General features: G+C 50.0%; 1 protein-coding gene across 2 annotated transcripts in view; it reads right to left on the bottom strand.

The window, feature by feature from the left end:
- The window catches only part of RIMS4 (regulating synaptic membrane exocytosis 4), a 68714-nt gene extending 55901 nt beyond the window's left edge, over positions 1–12813 (bottom strand). Inside the window, exon 1 of one of the 2 annotated variants that reach the window (XM_080405234.1) lies at positions 538–12813. Coding sequence is in view for 1 of the 2 variants with exons in the window: in XM_080405233.1 (XP_080261359.1) it covers positions 555–651 (97 nt within the window). In the remaining variant the exon portion in view is untranslated. The remainder of the gene's footprint in view (positions 1–537) is intronic. The other variant, XM_080405233.1, reaches the window with a different exon arrangement.
- Positions 12814–16233: the final 3420 nt, after the last annotated feature.

The following is a 16233-nucleotide window of genomic DNA, read 5'->3' as shown; positions in this document are numbered from 1 at the left end:
ACGTGTTCTGTGATCTACTTCGCCCTCGTTTAAATAGAACCCCTTTTATTCCCCTCCCCGAAAGCAGCACGGCGTACGCTGCTAGCGGCCCCTCGGAACAATTAGCCTGTGAGTTCATCGCGCATAAACGAGCGGCGGAACAGACCCCTGTCCCTGAGCGCTGCCCTGCACCTCGCACAGCTCGGCCAAGCGGGGGGCCGGAGGGGCGAGCCCCCCATCCGCCAGCGCCCCCCGTCCCCACCAAGGGAGTGTGCCCCACCGGCTGGGGGAGATGCCCTCCTTCCACCTCCGCGGGCACCCCCTTCCCAGCACAGCCCCGCCGGGCAGCGGGGGGACCCCCCCACCCCAAACCGCCGGTCAGGGCGGGGGTCACTGCCCCAGCGCCACCCGCAGCCTGCGCCGAGCCCCCGCTCCCACAGCGCCCACGGGTGCAGGCACGCACGCTGCAAACCGGCACCCCCGGGGCTCCCCCCGGCGCACCTCACGCCCACCCCCTACCGCCACGCACCCCCGGCCCCACTCGCCACCGAGACCCACCGGCGGCCCCCCCGTACCCGCGTCCTCCTCGTCGAAGCTGTTCATGCAGGGGAAGTAGATGGCCAGGGCCTCGAAGGAGGCGGAGAGGCTGAGGCGGCTCTGCGAGCGCTCCATGAAGAGCCCGGGTCCGGGGGCGCCGCCGGGGGCCTCGCCCGCCGCCGCCGGCGGCTTGGCCAGCTTCGCCGCCCCATTCTTCACTCGGAGCACGGCCCGCGGCGTCTTGGCTGCGGCGGGGGCCGCGGTGCGGCGGCGGGGCGAGGCGAGGCGGGAGCGCGGCGCGGAGCGGAGCGGAGCCACCTGCTGCCGCCCGGCGCTCTGGGCGCCGCCCCGCCCCGCCCCGCCTCACGCCCGGCCGCGCCGCCGCCAATCGCCGCCCGGAGGGGAGGGACGGGCCCGGCGGCGCCAGGGGACGGAGGGGCTGCGGGGGGTCTCGGCCCCCGCCGCCATCTTCTTAGCGGGGGCGGCGGGCGAGGCCGCGCCGGGCGGGACGGGCCTTTCCCCCCCCCAGCGGCTCGCCATACGCCCCCGGGCCCCGCGCGGGTGTCCCCAGAAACAGCCCTGAGCCTTGCGGGAGGTTTACGCTAACGGGGGGATGACCAGTGGCACTGGTGTCACCGCAGGGGTGGCCTGGCCCCCAGCCCCACAGACAGCAGCCGTTCCCCTGAGGCGGGCACAGGGCAAGGGGCGCCTCAGGCGCTGTGGGAACAACGGGGAGAGCCGTCCCCCCACTCCGGGGGGCTGTGTCAGCCATTGCCTGTACCAGGCCTGCCGCCCCACAGAAGGCCATTACCAACCAGGCCACGATAGCATTTGATTCCATACATTGAATTCCTCACCTTCCCTCCACCCATATCCCAAGGGTCGTCTTCCCCCACGTTCCACTCTTCAGGCACCAGGAAAAAGAACCTCCCAGAAATCCTAAAGCTGCTGTCCGGAAGCATGCAAGCTCCGAGGCAGACAGCATGTAAACCAAGAGGTGTTCCTTGGGGGTCGACTGGAGGGTTAAATTAATTAAATTGGAAGCTGCTGCCTGTGCTGGCTCCGCGTTTCAACAGCTCTGCAGCACACTGATGGATAGGTTCTGGTGGGAAGTTGGGATGCTCCATGAAGAGAGATCTTACCAAAGGCTAGCGTCTTGTATTTCTTTTTTGACAAGACTCATGGAGAATTGTAGGCTCAAAAGTACCAGCTGTCTATAGGTGCTGCCTGTGGCATGGACACCACAGTATCACCCGTTCCCGCTTTGGGGAAGGAAACCCAGCAATATCCTTATTTATTCAGTGCAACAAACCCCGGGATGGGATGAAACACAGCATGTTTCTGCCAGGGACAGTCTCCCCAGCAGGGCTGCTGTCACTCAGGGCACAAAGGGAGATGTGCCTCACACACTTGGTCTGTCCACCCATGACAATAACCAAATGCCATCCCATAGCAAGTGACACGCCTGTTTGTGCTATTCCATACTGCAGTTTAGAGCCTAACATCTCCGTACAGAAAAGTGTGGCTAAAACTACTATACGCTGAGTGCCATGGAACAGCCTGAAGTGAAAAAGGGTTTCTCTCATGCAGTGCTGGAGCCCAGCTGCAGACAAGCAGAAGATAACATCCTGGGGTCAGTCATTCCCAGCACTCACCTCAACCCCACTGGAGCCTCAAAGCTGTGATAGAGCTAGAGACCTCATACTTATAAATACTGCTTTTGATTTTATTTCCATGCACAGTAAGCAACGTAAGAATTACAGCCCATATTACCTATCCTCTTCTCTCAAACAGTTAACAAATCAATCCAGTAGGAGTCTTCCATCGACTGAAGATCCTGTCAGAGCTGTAGTGTGTTTGTGGCTGCCAGCATCAGGAAGCAGCAAGAGCAGAGCTGCTCCCAGGGAAGGGGAGCCAGGAGCAGCCCCAGCACAGGGCAGGGACAGCCCCACACCACGGGAGGCAGAGCAGGGTGGCGACGGGCCCTATCAACACACCAGCTCCAAGGTCAACCAAGGAAAGCTAAACATCAGTTTAGGAACAGGTCTGAGAGAAGCTCATCTACAACACAACCCAAGCAAAAAGTAAAGGCCCTGACAGTTAGAGGTTATATGGAGCTCCTGGCAGCGAGGGTGAATGTGAGCCCCAGCTGAGGCTCATCAGGGCAATTAAGGCTTATTAGTGCACTCCCAGCCCTGGCACCCAGAGTCTTCATTACTAATGATGCATCCAAAATAGCAGAGGTTATTTGAATATCAGATGCCAAGCTGAGTTTGCAGGGTTTCCCAATAGAAAATAGGGGCTTTTTAATTCAAAAACTAATCCAAATTTGCTCTGGAGTTTAGTGAGTTATATGAATTCCTTCATCAAAGCTAGGCTGGGCAGGCAGTAAAGCAGAAGGAACAGAATGAACTTATTACAGACAATGATGACTCCAGGTCTGAGATTTGAAAAGCAGGGACATCAGTGAGGAATGTATTACCATATATTTAAGAAGAGACTTCAATAGCACCAATCAAGGCATTAGCAGCATCTATAGGGACAAGTCCAAGTGCATTAAAGCTGTTAAGACAGCTCCTGTCTACCAATCCTGGCAGCACATTTGATCAGAGGAGCAAGAAGCATCTGTGAATCGAAATCTGCTTCCAGGTTCCCAGGCACAGGAGCTATCTAGAAGTGCTGAGAGCTGATTTCTATTAATTTAAACATGCAAGGAAAGATTTAAATGGGGAATAGAAAATTAATCTCAACTTGATGCTGTGGTCATCTAAATGTCTCGTTTCACTACATCTTGAGAGCATAATGATGGCGTAGGTACCAGTGCCTAATGGACAGCGCAGGCCTGTGGTTTGGATAGCTGATCTCTGTCCCCAGTGCTCTTCTCCACCCTTTGCTTTCATCACTGGTGCACTGGGACTGAAGACCCTTCTGCTTTGAGCACTTTGAGATCCACCTATGAGGTGCTGAGGAAGACCATCACCCACATGACCGTTATGCACCTTTCTCTGTGCTCCATCTATCCACCAGCTTCCTCTTCCTCTGCAGTTGCAGTTCAAACCCCTCGCACCTGCACAGCTTCTCAGCATGACTTGGTCACATCTTCTCAATTTTCCTTTTGTGCATTTTTTCCATGCTGTCTCACACCTCCCTCTTTACCATACCTGTGGGACCGGCCATGCTCGAGTCCTTTCCTGTACACTTCTGCTACAGAGAGGCTTGGCCTGAGTGCTGTCAGCATCATCCCTTAGCTTTGGTGTCATCTGCCTCTCATTTGCCTGCTACGTTTTACTCCTCAGGGCAGGGACATACCTAATTTGTGTACTGCAGGGCTTTTTGATTACTGGTTGGGCCAAAACACCCTAAACCAAAACCATCTGCCTTAAAGTGAGACAAAATGCATTGACAGTTGGAAATCAGATGGACAGTTAAAGGCGTAATGCCCTCCAGATGCCTGGAGGAAGCCGTTTGTTTTGGCTGCCTGTTTAAGGGAAATACGGATTTGCAATGAAGCTGGAAAGTGTTAGTCCGTAAGTGTTCTCCTTCACTGATCATCGTGGATGGAAAGATCCTTGGGAGGGTCTTGGAGAAGTGAGGATAAGCAAGCAGGAAGATTCCTGTGATGTTGTAAATAAGCTGATAGTGCAACCAAGAACAAATAAACTCGAAGATTTACTACCTCCAGAATAGCACATCTGTGGCTGCTCTGGTGGAAGTGGTTGATTGATTGTTTTCCCAGTGAAGCAAGCTCTGACTGATTGAACCATGGAAAGCGCTGATAGATTTTTCCTGCTGGTTCTTTCTCTTCCCACTAGTCACGTAGTTTATATTTTTGCCTTGAGTCTTAGGTGTCTGGATTAGCCTAGACAGTTATTTTTTATATACTGGAGTGAGAGAATGTGCGGCCTTCTCCCTTTTGTACTCCCCTATGGTTCTGTGTCTGACTGTTTGGAAATAAAACCAAACTCCCTGGTTTGTGTATGTTGCTCTCTCTGCCCTGTCTGCCCACTGCTTGCTCAAAAAAGAGTCCATGTGCTGGGAGCTCAAATGCAGCAGAGAAACAAGCTCTGCTAGTGAGAACACATCTTATGCATAAATCTACTCAGAGTACATACAGCATCCCTGAGGATAAGGAGAGATGAGCTCCTCCCTGTCTCATACTACCCCTTCCTTCCCCAGGGCGAAGCTGACGCTAGAGCCAGGCGGTTCATAGTTGGAAGTACACAATGTTCTTCAGCTCCCAAAAGCAAATGCAGACCTGATCATCCCTGCTTTTCAGGGCTCTTAGTGATTCTCTTACCTGATTTGAGTTCCTCTTGGTCTTTCTGGGCAGGCTGGAGGGCAGGGGGTGAGATGTGCTGAGCGTGGCTACACATAACCAGTAAATAAACACGGCAGAATGGCCTGGCATCGCCACCTCCGGTCTTGTGGCATTGCGTCAATATGGGATGATGCTGAGAGGTACTGACTCATGTGTCCAACTACACCAAGCACCACAGTTTCACTGGGCTTGGTTGTTGTACACTTGTATAATAGTATGCATTTTAACTTATTACTTCTCATTATTTGTGTTGAGGGAATATTGCAGACTGATGCCCTGAAGAACCAGTCACCATATAAACACAGAGTGAAAGCCTTTCTCTTCCCCAAGTGCTCACTATCTAAGTAGTCAAGACAAAGGACAGAAGGCAGTATAATTTTTCTTATACAAGTTCAGGGTATGAAGCATGGGAGTTTTACTTGGCTTGCCCAAGACCACGTAAGGAAAGTCTGTATTGGAGGTAGGAATTGAATGCAGATTTCCTGCCTGAATCTCAAGACTACCTTCTGCTTTTCACTAATACAAGCAATATTCTAACCTTAGCAAAATTACATTTAGAGTCAGACAGCCTTTTAGAGCATCCTTTTCTGGCTAGGATCCAGGCAAGCCAGGACTGCTCTGATTTGTTGATAGCCCAACCACATGCATGCCATGCTGTGGTGTAGCAACTTCCATGCTAAAGAGCTAGCCAGAACGCTGCACTGTGTGCACATTGTAGTTCAAAATACACTGCACTTATTTGAACCAGAAACCCCATCTAGAATCAGATTTGTTTTCAGTCTTGCTGTTCTTCCACCCTTCTGTCCTAATATCCTGTTGTCTTGGAGTCATGTCTCTCTCTTCCTCTTTAGTTATCAAAACCAAGCCCACAAAGGTGCTAACCTACTAGTGAGACAGAGCTGAGAGGAGGAGTAATGTGATGCTGAGCTGTCAGCCTCGGGTCTCTTGCTAGCCCTGATTCTCCTCACGTTGTCTAGCCAGCCTTTTCCCAAGGATTAAGAGAACTTGAGGCTTCACAGCACATGATGCACTCTTTTTACTGTTGGCAGCTACTAAATCTGTATGCATTCGGCCCATTTAGTGGCTTCCAACCCCTGGGACGAGGAGTGTGGGAACTGACTGGGCACTGCCGTGGGGTGTAACTCAGCAGACCATCTTCTGCTTCACTGTGTCTTCCCAGATGTTGGGGTTTTGGTTGGGGTTTTTTCAGTTCAGACAGCCAGGATAGGTAAATGGATGTTAAATCAGGCTCATTCTTTTCTGATGACTAAAATGTGGACCCAGACTGATGAAGTGCAGGGTAGAGGTAATTTGCAGACGCACGTTGTCTGTTGCCATATTCAGTCACAAGAAAAAGGGAAGAGGAAACATCTGCATGTAGTAAATGCTGTTAAGAGCAGGTACTTGCTTATCCACTTCCCTGATTTATCATAAACATACCACCTCCCTAGGGGCTGTACTATTCCCCAGCTCTCCAGGCTGGGAAATTCTAGGCACAGCGAGGAAAAGCTTGAGAGACCTGGGAGAGAGAGGATGGAAAGCCAAAAGCAAGGAGGAGGCCAAAAATTCTGAACTGGAGGAGGCACAAGAGGAGAAGAAAAGGACTGGGGCATTTAACCAGTCAAAAGAAGTGTTGCAGCCACAGGCAAGTTCAGGAGAGATACAGAAATGATCTTGGGGCACATCCTATGGCCAGGAGCAAAAATGAGACACTAAGTAGGAGCTCATGTACATGAACAGCCCATCTAGCTCCTCTAAAAAGCTTCATAAGAGAAAAACCCACCTGGAAACTCCATCAATAGTCATAAGCATCTCTGTATCAAACCAGCAGGCTGACTGGCCACAAATGACAGAGGGCTGCAGCTCAGGCAGCTGGGTATCTGTGCTGCATGGGTGTGAGAACGAAGACGCTGCTTGTGAAAACTTGAACCACGGTGTCTTCATTCTATAAAGCATCCTGTATAGCATCCTCTTTTTGGGGGTAGAAAATATCCCGACGGTTTGGGAGGGGGGGGGTGGCAGCTTGTGGCAGAATGAAAGCATGGAATTGTGCAGACAAATCACTTCCTTCAGTCCTTTCATTCATACCCGCTCATGGCATCGGCATTGTCACAAGCGGAGGCGATGCTGGGAATGACAGGTGGGATTTAATGCATTTGAATTTTAATCAGTAATTATTGTAAAACACAATAATGCTTCAACTGGTGGGTAATTTAGCTCCAATTCCAAAAATATAGACTCATCCTCTCTAGCTGTAAATTTCCAACCTCTTTCCTCTAAGCAAACTAGCATATAGAAATGCATGAATGATAACCGAGCAAAGTAATGATGGCTGGAGAATTAAGATGGCTCAGAACTATCCAGCCAAATTACATAGCAGTAGTATGGCACCCATCCCAGGCCATGCTTAGAAAGATTCAGGCTTCCTTCCTGCACTGACATTAAAAGGACTGTGTTTCCACCTCATTCCCCTGTGCGCGCACACACGGGCATATGTTTGCGTGTGTGAAAGGAGTGTAAATGTTTAAATACTGTTGTAACATCAATATTCAGTGCCAAGACTGGCAAGTTCTGCTACCTGTGCGACTAGACCGTTTTCTAGGAAGGAATACAGAAAATAAACATCTCATCTTTCCGATAATAGCTTCTCAGTTTGAAGACGCAAGTCTAGCTTTTTAGCTACGGAGGCGTTTGTGAGCTGCCCCCCATGTGCTGGCGCGCGGCAGCCCTCGGTGCAGCCCACCTTGCAGCCACCACCGGGAAGCATCCCGTAGCAGGGACCACCGCGTGGCCTGGGCAGCCCCAGGGCACCAAGCCCCAGCTTTGCAGGGCTTGGGTAGCTCAGCCCCTCATCGGGGGGCCAAGAAACCCAGCAAACAAGGGCATGTGAGCTGTGTGCTGCAGCAGCGAGCGTGCTGCTGGCACTCAAGCTAACCGGGAGCTGATTTTATTTGGATTTTGCTGCAGTCTGTGGCATAAACCCTCCCTTAGAGCAGATACCTCTCAGCAGCTCAGTGAATGGTAATTTAGTTCGAATTTAATGTTAGGATTTGGGTCCTTTAGTTGCCAGAACATATAATCATATGGACAAAATGTTCCGTGCTGCAGCATGCCTCATCTCAGCGTTTCTTCTCCCTCCGCAGGAGTGGCACATTGGGGTCATCGATGCTGCTGAAGTAGGTGGCTTTCTGACTACCATCCACTTTGCGCACACACTTTCAGCCTGGTAAGCAACAGGTTTGTGAAATATGTTTTCTAAATGAGTCTGTTGAGTCTGTAATAAGAAGAAGGCAGAAATAATCCTCTGGGCGGCTTCCTACAGATGGGCTTTAATACTTGTAAAAGTTGTAGCAAATGGATTTGCTCCGGGTTTAGCTAGACGTTGACAGGTTTATAGAATGGGAGAATGTTGCATCAGCGACAGTGGCTAGAGCAAAACGGCATCTTGGAGAGAGAAATCACTGCAAGCACTTGAGGATACTTTGGATGTGTTGCCATCTTGCGCCTGCGCCCGTGCTGAGGCCGGTCTCAGCTAAAAAGGGCTTTTATGTCCTGCAGCGCAGGGCAAGAGCCTAGAAGCCAATGGAGAAAGGGAAAAATGCTTTTTCTTGTCTCAAAAGCCAGCAACAGTTTGGTAAAATGGGTGTGTATTTTTATGGACTGCCACAAAGGCTGCTTTCACCCTTCTTGTTTTGCCTTGCCTTTTCCCTCCCTCCTTCCTCCAGGCTGCGATTACCATGTTCCAAAGTGAAAGGAAGATTCACTTGTCTGCACTTACCAAAGGGGCTAAATTTGTTATACACTGCGCACATTTTTCAGGGTGCAGCATTTTTTGCTGAACTTGAGAGTAATGTTACATAAGAAGCCCCTAACAGATTGTTTATAGAAGACTATACAAGCCAAATAATTTGAAGCTGTGACTCAAACTGTGTAACTACAAAATGAAGGCAAGACCAGTTTATGAACAACCAAGTGATATCACAAGTTTTATCGTAACACACTAAAACACTGTATCAACTTGAAAATAAACAGAGATCTCAATAACCTGCTGTAGTCTTCACCAGCAAGCTCACACTGAGCTTCGCAGCTCTCTTCCGTCTTCTGACATAACCTGTCCTAAAACCAAAAATAATGTGTTCTCACTTTCAAAATGCCTAATCTATATCTGCTTATCTGTAACTATATCAGTAGACTGCTCTTTCAAGTATCATAACTCCTCTCTTCATTCTCTAAGTATAGAAAACTATAGGAGGAAATGTAAGGGGTTTTGTACTGGGAAGAATGTATATCTTCTGGAAGTTTAAAATTAAAGAAACATGATAAAATTCACTAGAAACATATCTTGGAAATATATTTTTACATTGATTGCTTTAGTAGTCTCAGAGCCTTTACATTTCTTATCAACTGTCTATACAAATACACTGGTTCTGGTAGTACCAGTAAAAACCCAGATAATGTTTTCATTTTTACAGAGACTATATTTCACACCAAGTACTCAAATATATCACTCCATGTCTTATCTCACCAGTCTTATTTTTATTCCACTCTTCACATTTAATTCCAACATTCTTTACATTTGCAAACTCATCAAATCATTCATCTTTGTCAGTCTTTTTTGAGGGCATTGTTGTCAACATCCCTAATGCAATTCAGACGCTTTCACAATTTGTGCTGAGGAGATTTCTTCAGGTTTATCCGAATTGCCTCCAATCTTCAGACTATTAGGTCCACTCATTCAAATACTTGATGAAAGTACTGTAAAAGCAGTTTACCATATTTTTTTTACTTTTGCTGCCAAAAAGACTCCCTCACTTTCAAGTTCAACTATTAAAGTGTTTATCGTTATTGCCCGAAAACCTGCCCTTTTTAAACTTTAATTCTTACCATTAAAGGCTTGACGTTCCCTATTTCACAAACGTACTGTGTTCAATTTCCTCGCCTCTAGCTGAAAACATCTTCAGTTTGCTTTTGACAAAATGGAGTTGCAGCAGTGATTCGGGACTGCTGAAAAACTGCTTTAATAAAATAGAACACTTGTCATGTGAAAGAAAATACATTTTGAATACATCTTAGAGGTCAATAAATCTGCTGGCTGGCTGTGGAAGTAACTACCTTGTCTTACAAGGTCCAAGAATTGCTTTTAGTTTATTTCAATAAAAGCTGGGGAGGATGTAGAAGTATGGGAAGGACGTATTCACCACTGGTTATGTACCAGCTCTTTTTGTGGACTTGGTGGACAGTGCAATCGCCATCCTGGAGATTCAGATTTAGGGTGGTTTTAGTTTTGTAAGCACCATGTTTGCTTCTTTCCCTCCTGCCTGTCTAAAATTCACATCATTAAAAGATACAGGAATTTTGTTTATCCAGCAGCATCTGCCCAAGGTCTTAGTGGACTGCTGACATGCTCCTCGGCATTCACACCAGCGCACTGTGGGGATCCAGAGCACCCCGGCACCGCGGACTGCTCCAGTTTAGCTCGAGCACGGAAGAACATTTTCTCCAGCAGATGTATGGCTGCCCTGAAGCAGATCATTTATTGAAGCAGTTGCTTATCTTTGATTTTCAAGGCAAAATACACTAAATGCTGGAGCCCTGGATGGACTCTGGAGGAGGTGCTCCCCCCACATGCTTCCCACAGTCCGCAGCTGATGGCTCTGCAGGCACCTGCCCAGCTTCCCTGTGCCGGGGGCTCTGCTCCCTAACAAGGCCACTTTCCAGAACACCAGCGAGCATTTGAGTGGCCTTATACATTCCAGTCTTTGAGGGACACGTGAAATACTAACATATGAAGAGATGAGATGTTTGGGTAATTGAAGACCAAGCTTAAGCACAGAGCCCTGCATTCCCTGAAAAGTCTCCCATAATGAATTTGCAGCAGAAGGCTGTGCACCATGCGAGCTGTACCCCAGCCCTGTGGGGTTTGCTCGCATTGCCCAGCTGCTGGGGGAGCCGCAGGGTGCTGCAGCAATCTTCAGTTCTGTTGTCCCCGCCTGGCTGGGATGGAGCCCTGGCACAGGCAGTGCGGGAGCACTCCTGTCCCAGGGTACCTGCTGTGGGTATTATGTGCACTGTTGTGGTGAAAAAACCTTCCTGGTTCTTCCACATGCAGGAGACAGAGGCAGGGGTTGTCCCAACGCCTCTAAGACATCTGCCCTTACCACATCACAAGTCCTCTTTGTCCCTCTTCAGTGCACAGCTTTATTCTGGAGGTTGGTTCTTGATGAGAGGAGGAGCATCTCCTCGTGGATAGTAGGGTTTCCCTGATCTTGCCTGTTCTTCCCAGGTTTTAGATAGCTCTGGGTCACCTCCCTGCTCTTCTGTGTGTCCCCCATGCACACACAGGGAGCCGGAGAGGAGCAGCACGGTACCAGCCCTGTACCGGGTGGGATGCCAGGAGTGGCACTGCCCCGCTTGGCTGCCAGTCAGAGAAAAATCTGGAAACTGGATTCATCTCCAAAAGACTTTGATTTTTTAATTTGCTTTCTGCTTGATTTAGCTATTTTCTGAAACAATCTCAGCAGTGAAAAGCCTTTTCAGAATAGAACAGGAAGGTTTTCTTGCTCCTGAAAATGCTGAAACAAGATGTTTTGATGCTGCCAGATCTTTTTGTTTGTTTATTTCATTTCAAAACAAAATTCCTGTGAAATGCAGTCAATTTTGTGAAGCACTTTGATTCTGATGGGTCTGTGTATGCTGGCTTAAATATTTTTCCGGTTATCTCCGTTTGGGAGAAGCAGGAGAGAAGGCAGACCAGATGTCACACAGTGCGTTGCAGAACTGGAGATCTGGCACCCATCCGACAAACAGCCTTAGGAAGTGTGGGAACATGGTGTGGGTGCATCGGGGCTTGGGAAGGGACAGGATAAGGAAGAGGCAGAGTCATGGAAACCTGTCTGATGACAGGTCCGTGGAAACCACTGGTGGCCTGCCTCTGGTACCACCCTCTGCTACTGACTTTCCAAGTGACTTCAAGCACGTCTGTGGCCCAGTGAGCTGTAAGAAGGCAATAGAATGACCCTTTGGACCACCACATCTGCTGAAAATTTAGGCTTTTTAGGGCTGCAACACCCTTTTGCATTGTTATTTTGAACAGCAGCTTGAACAATGCAGCCCTCATGTAGGCTGCAGGCTCTTTGCCGTGTGCAAATCAAGCAAGAACAGTAATGGCCTGGACCTGTGAGTTTTTGTTAAGACAGGCAGTGGCAAAAGAATTTAACTGCAGATCCCAGCATCCGACAGACACAAAAAGAAATCCAGGCTTTGCAAAGTCAAAGAGAAGTAGTTTTGTCCTCCTGGGAGCTACAAAATAGGTTGGGATGCCAAAAATAGCCTGCTAGTAGTTACAGATGCTCCAGCTCTTTTACCAAGACATGAAAACTTGAGCTGGGTTTAATACAAGACACTTGTTTAGTGTCACTGTGACCTTCTGCAGATTCCCCACCCCAGCTCTAACCGAATTGCAGGTTAATCCATTCTGTCACTTCATTGCTGTATTCTGGCTCTTGCACTGAGCTGGGCTCATGCTGCATAGCTTCCTCAGTGAGATTCAGCTCGTTTTCGTAACAGCTCCCTTTCCTCAGCGAGTTCATTTGCATGAGAACCTGGATTCCAAGGGGTTAGTTAGTCTGTGTTGTCAGGGAGCATCGGGCTCTGGTTCTCAGAAACACCTAAATGAAATGGGAGCTTCTCACAGGTGGCTTCAGGGCTTGGGGTCACTGCTGCTATCGATTCAGGATCAGAGACCCAGATGGCCTAGCATGTTTAACAGTTTCATACCCGCATCGACAGAGCAGCAAGCCATGCCAAATTTCAGAGGAAATATCTGCCCTTCCTAAGAGAGTTACGGCCCAAGGATTTTTCTAAGGGAAATTATCTAAACCTCAAACCAAGCGGGCAAATTCCTCCCCTGGACACCATTCTGTTGGACACAGGGAAAGGAGGAAATCATCTGAGCAGGGCCACAGAGGTGGCCTCACCCTGGGGGCCAGCCAGTTCCAAGCCCAAGTCTCCTTGCCTGGTGCCCAGTCCCACCAGTAGCAGCAGAGCATGCCAAGAACCTGGCTCAGTCCCACCAGAGTTTACCCAAGCCAAGCCAGGGTGGAGCATGTGTCCCCCTCCATCCCAGGACATCCCTCTGGCCCTCCACAGCCCTGTCCCCAGGCAAGGAGATTAAAGGCAGGAGGTGAAGGGAAGGAGCGGGTGAGATGCACCCATGGGTCCTTCTCCTCCCCACCTTTCTCATTCCAGCTATTACGTATTTCTGATGCTCCTTCCTGGTCTCAGGAGTGACGGACCTTGCTCTGCATTTTGGAGAAGCTGGACAGAGGCAAGGTTTCAGCTGGAGGTGGGATGGCTTGGAGGAAAGATCAACAGCCTGACATTCAGGGCTGGGAATGATCACGTCTCCTGCTGCCTCTGCCCTGGCTCCTGCAGTGCCCAAGCAGAGGTGAGAGGAGAGGCAGTAAAGGGAGTCACTGGAACAGAGATAAACAAAGAATAATCTTTCAGGCAACAATTCATCATTTAAAGCCAAAGCCCAAAGCAGAGAAACAATTTCCCAGCTAGCACAGCATTGAACAGATGGACTAAACCACTTCAGCAGCAAGCAGGTGTCTTGGGGCTCAGAAACCCATCTGTCCACAGCCACAGGGCGATTATCCTGGATGGCTCAGGTGTGTCCAAGCCTGGACGGCCAAATCCCTTGCTGTAGCCACTGCTTTTATTGATCTATTTATTTGCTCACAGGGCCAGTGATGTCTCTGGAGGATGCCTGCAGTGGTACAGCCCCTGCCTGAGGAACAGATGCTCTCCTGGCGAATCATTTCTATTTGCAAGACTTCACATCAAGACAGCAAACATGAGCCATTCGCGCTGCCTTCACCCCAGCCTCCTCCTCTGTCCTCAGCTCTGCCCTGGCCTTGCCACTGCCAGAGCTACTGTATCACTTCAGTGTCAAAGCATGCAATAACTGGTTTAGTGTCCTGCTGATTTGCCTGGTTCGCTCCAGACAGAGCCCTTGCTTTGTCCAGGTCGTGTTGAAGGTGGCACGGAAGCCAGCAAGGAGAGGGCAAAAGCCCAAGAGGTGGTTAGTGGCGCAGCCTGGCACATAGCACATGCACGAATTTCCTGAAGCCAGAGAAGGGGAGGTTCTGGGCTGGAGTCTGCTCTGCTACCCTGTTCCTGTGAGCAGCCCAGCTCCCCTGCACTGCTCCCCTCCTGGGCTACAGACAGAGCCCAGCTGGGGCCAAGGCCCAGCAGGGCATCAGGGGTGTGGGGAGAGGGACGTGGCTCTGGGCATGTTGCCCTGTCTGTGTCAGGATGTCTCCATCCTGGGAGAACCACAGCGCCGTAGCCATGTGGCATCCAGTAAGCATGAAAGCATCTTTCCTTTCCTCCTCTACCCAGGAGTTCCATGGGCAGCGGCCAGGTTGGTGCTGGGGCAGCCCGCTTGTCTGCTGTGAAACCCTGGCAAGGAGGAGGAGGAGGAGGAGAGCTTGGAGCTACCCAGAGGCGGTTGATGCTGCTGTTGCCATTGGCAAGCTGTCACTCTGACACCTCACTGCGCAGAGCTTTGACGTCAGAAGCCTCTGACAAACTTTGCTGTCAGTCAAAAGCCTTTTCACAAACAGACAGTGACAGTTTGCAATACAAACACAAGTCCTCCAATGGCTTCTTTCCCTTCTTTTCTTTTTTAAGCACACGGATTTAAATTTTAAATTTGCTGGTCCATTAACAGCCTCCTGGGTGAATGAACCTTCCCATGGCTTCTAGTGTTCTGTTCTCTTCTCCACCTGCCCCGTGCCCACTGCCACAGCCCTTGGGACTAATCCTGGCCCTGGGCAGCCTCCCTGCGGCAAGCGAGAGCCCAAAGCCTTGGCTCCACCAACACCACAAAGCTCTCAGGAGCCAGGAGTGTAGGAGATGGTGACCAGAAAAAAATCCTCCATCTCCTGGGGCTGGTCATGCTTATCAGGTGGCCGAGATCCTGCAAAGGCTCATTTCCTTGCTCCCCTCCCATTCACCTTTCATTCCTTTCCTTTTCTCCCTTTCCTGCTTGCTGGAGGAAGGAGGGCTGGCCCCTGCTCTGGAGATCCTGGGTCCTCCAGTCTGAAGGTCTGGGGGAAGATGGAGATCACCAGGGCTCAGGCAGCTGTGCAGGGAGGCAGCATGGGCAGGCAGGACAGTCGGGCTGGTACTTTTTTCTCCTCCATCCTGAGCTGTGCTGGATCCCAGGAAGTGTATTGTTTGCTCAAACATGTCAGTAAATCCCCCTGCGCTACAGGAGGTCACCTTCCCTAATCTACAATGTCCAATTGCATAACTGAGATACTGAACAAATAGCTTAAATTTAATCTTTGTTTTCTTCCGTCTCAAGCGTGGCAAATCAATTCCTGGGCAAGCACAGCTTCAGCGCAGGGCTGGGAACACACACTGGTCATGTTAACCTCCAGAAGAGCAGAAAAAATGAGATAAATAAACCAAGTGAAGTTTTACTGCCTGTTGCAGCACCTCTCCTTGTCAAACATCACTCCAGGGCTGGGGTTTCGATGCCTTCGGCAGAAGATTTGTTGCTCACCCAAGCCTTGCTGCTCACCGCAGCACTGCAGGTGCAAGGCTGTGTTCAGGGGATGTCCTGGGGCAAAGGCAGGAGACATTGATTTAGATGTCAGCAGATGAGCGCAGTTTTGAGCAGCCTCGTGTCAGTGTGGCAAGGCACCAGCTCTCATCTTCCCTGAAAGCCTCCCACCCCGTCCAGCATCGGTGCGAGCATGGCTCCCCCCAGCAGATTAAAGACAGCAGAGAAAGGCACAGGGCAAGGGGCAGCTGGGCTTCAGCAGGGCTTGGGAGGTGTCCTGGTGGTGGGGCGGGTGATGGGAGGCAGAGAGGGATTTTTTTCTCTTACTTCTCTCCCTGCTCATTTTTCTTTAGTTCATTAATGACCTTTCATACAACAGCAGGAATATTAATAGGATGCTTCTGTTCCAAATGTCCCCATCTCCCTTCCCTGCTCCCTCTCCCGCCACTTTCCGGCGCTCTGACAGCTTGCTTCACATTAATTAAAACAAACAACAAGCTTATACATTTCATCAGGGTAATTCAAAAACTAAACATACCAGCCATCTATTGCCCCTGTCACTGCAGATGGAGCAAAACCAGTTTTTTTCTCTCTGCCATAGTTTCTTCCTTTCCCTGTTGGAATAAGGATGTACTTTAAACATCCATCCTCAGCCAAACAGTACGGCCGGTAGGAAATTCCCTGCCTCTAAGTGCCCGCTGGGTCCTGCCTGCTCTACTTCCCTGCCCTGAGCTGCTCTGGCCGGTGTCAAGCCCATGTCACAAGCTGTCACTTCGCTCTGCATGGCACGGATATCCCAGGTGGTTTGAACCCCGGTTAGCAC

This window comes from Falco punctatus, assembly GCF_963210335.1.
Source record: "Falco punctatus genome assembly, chromosome: 10".
Lineage (NCBI taxonomy): Eukaryota > Metazoa > Chordata > Aves > Falconiformes > Falconidae > Falco > Falco punctatus.
This window is presented reverse-complemented; position numbering and strand designations above follow the sequence as displayed.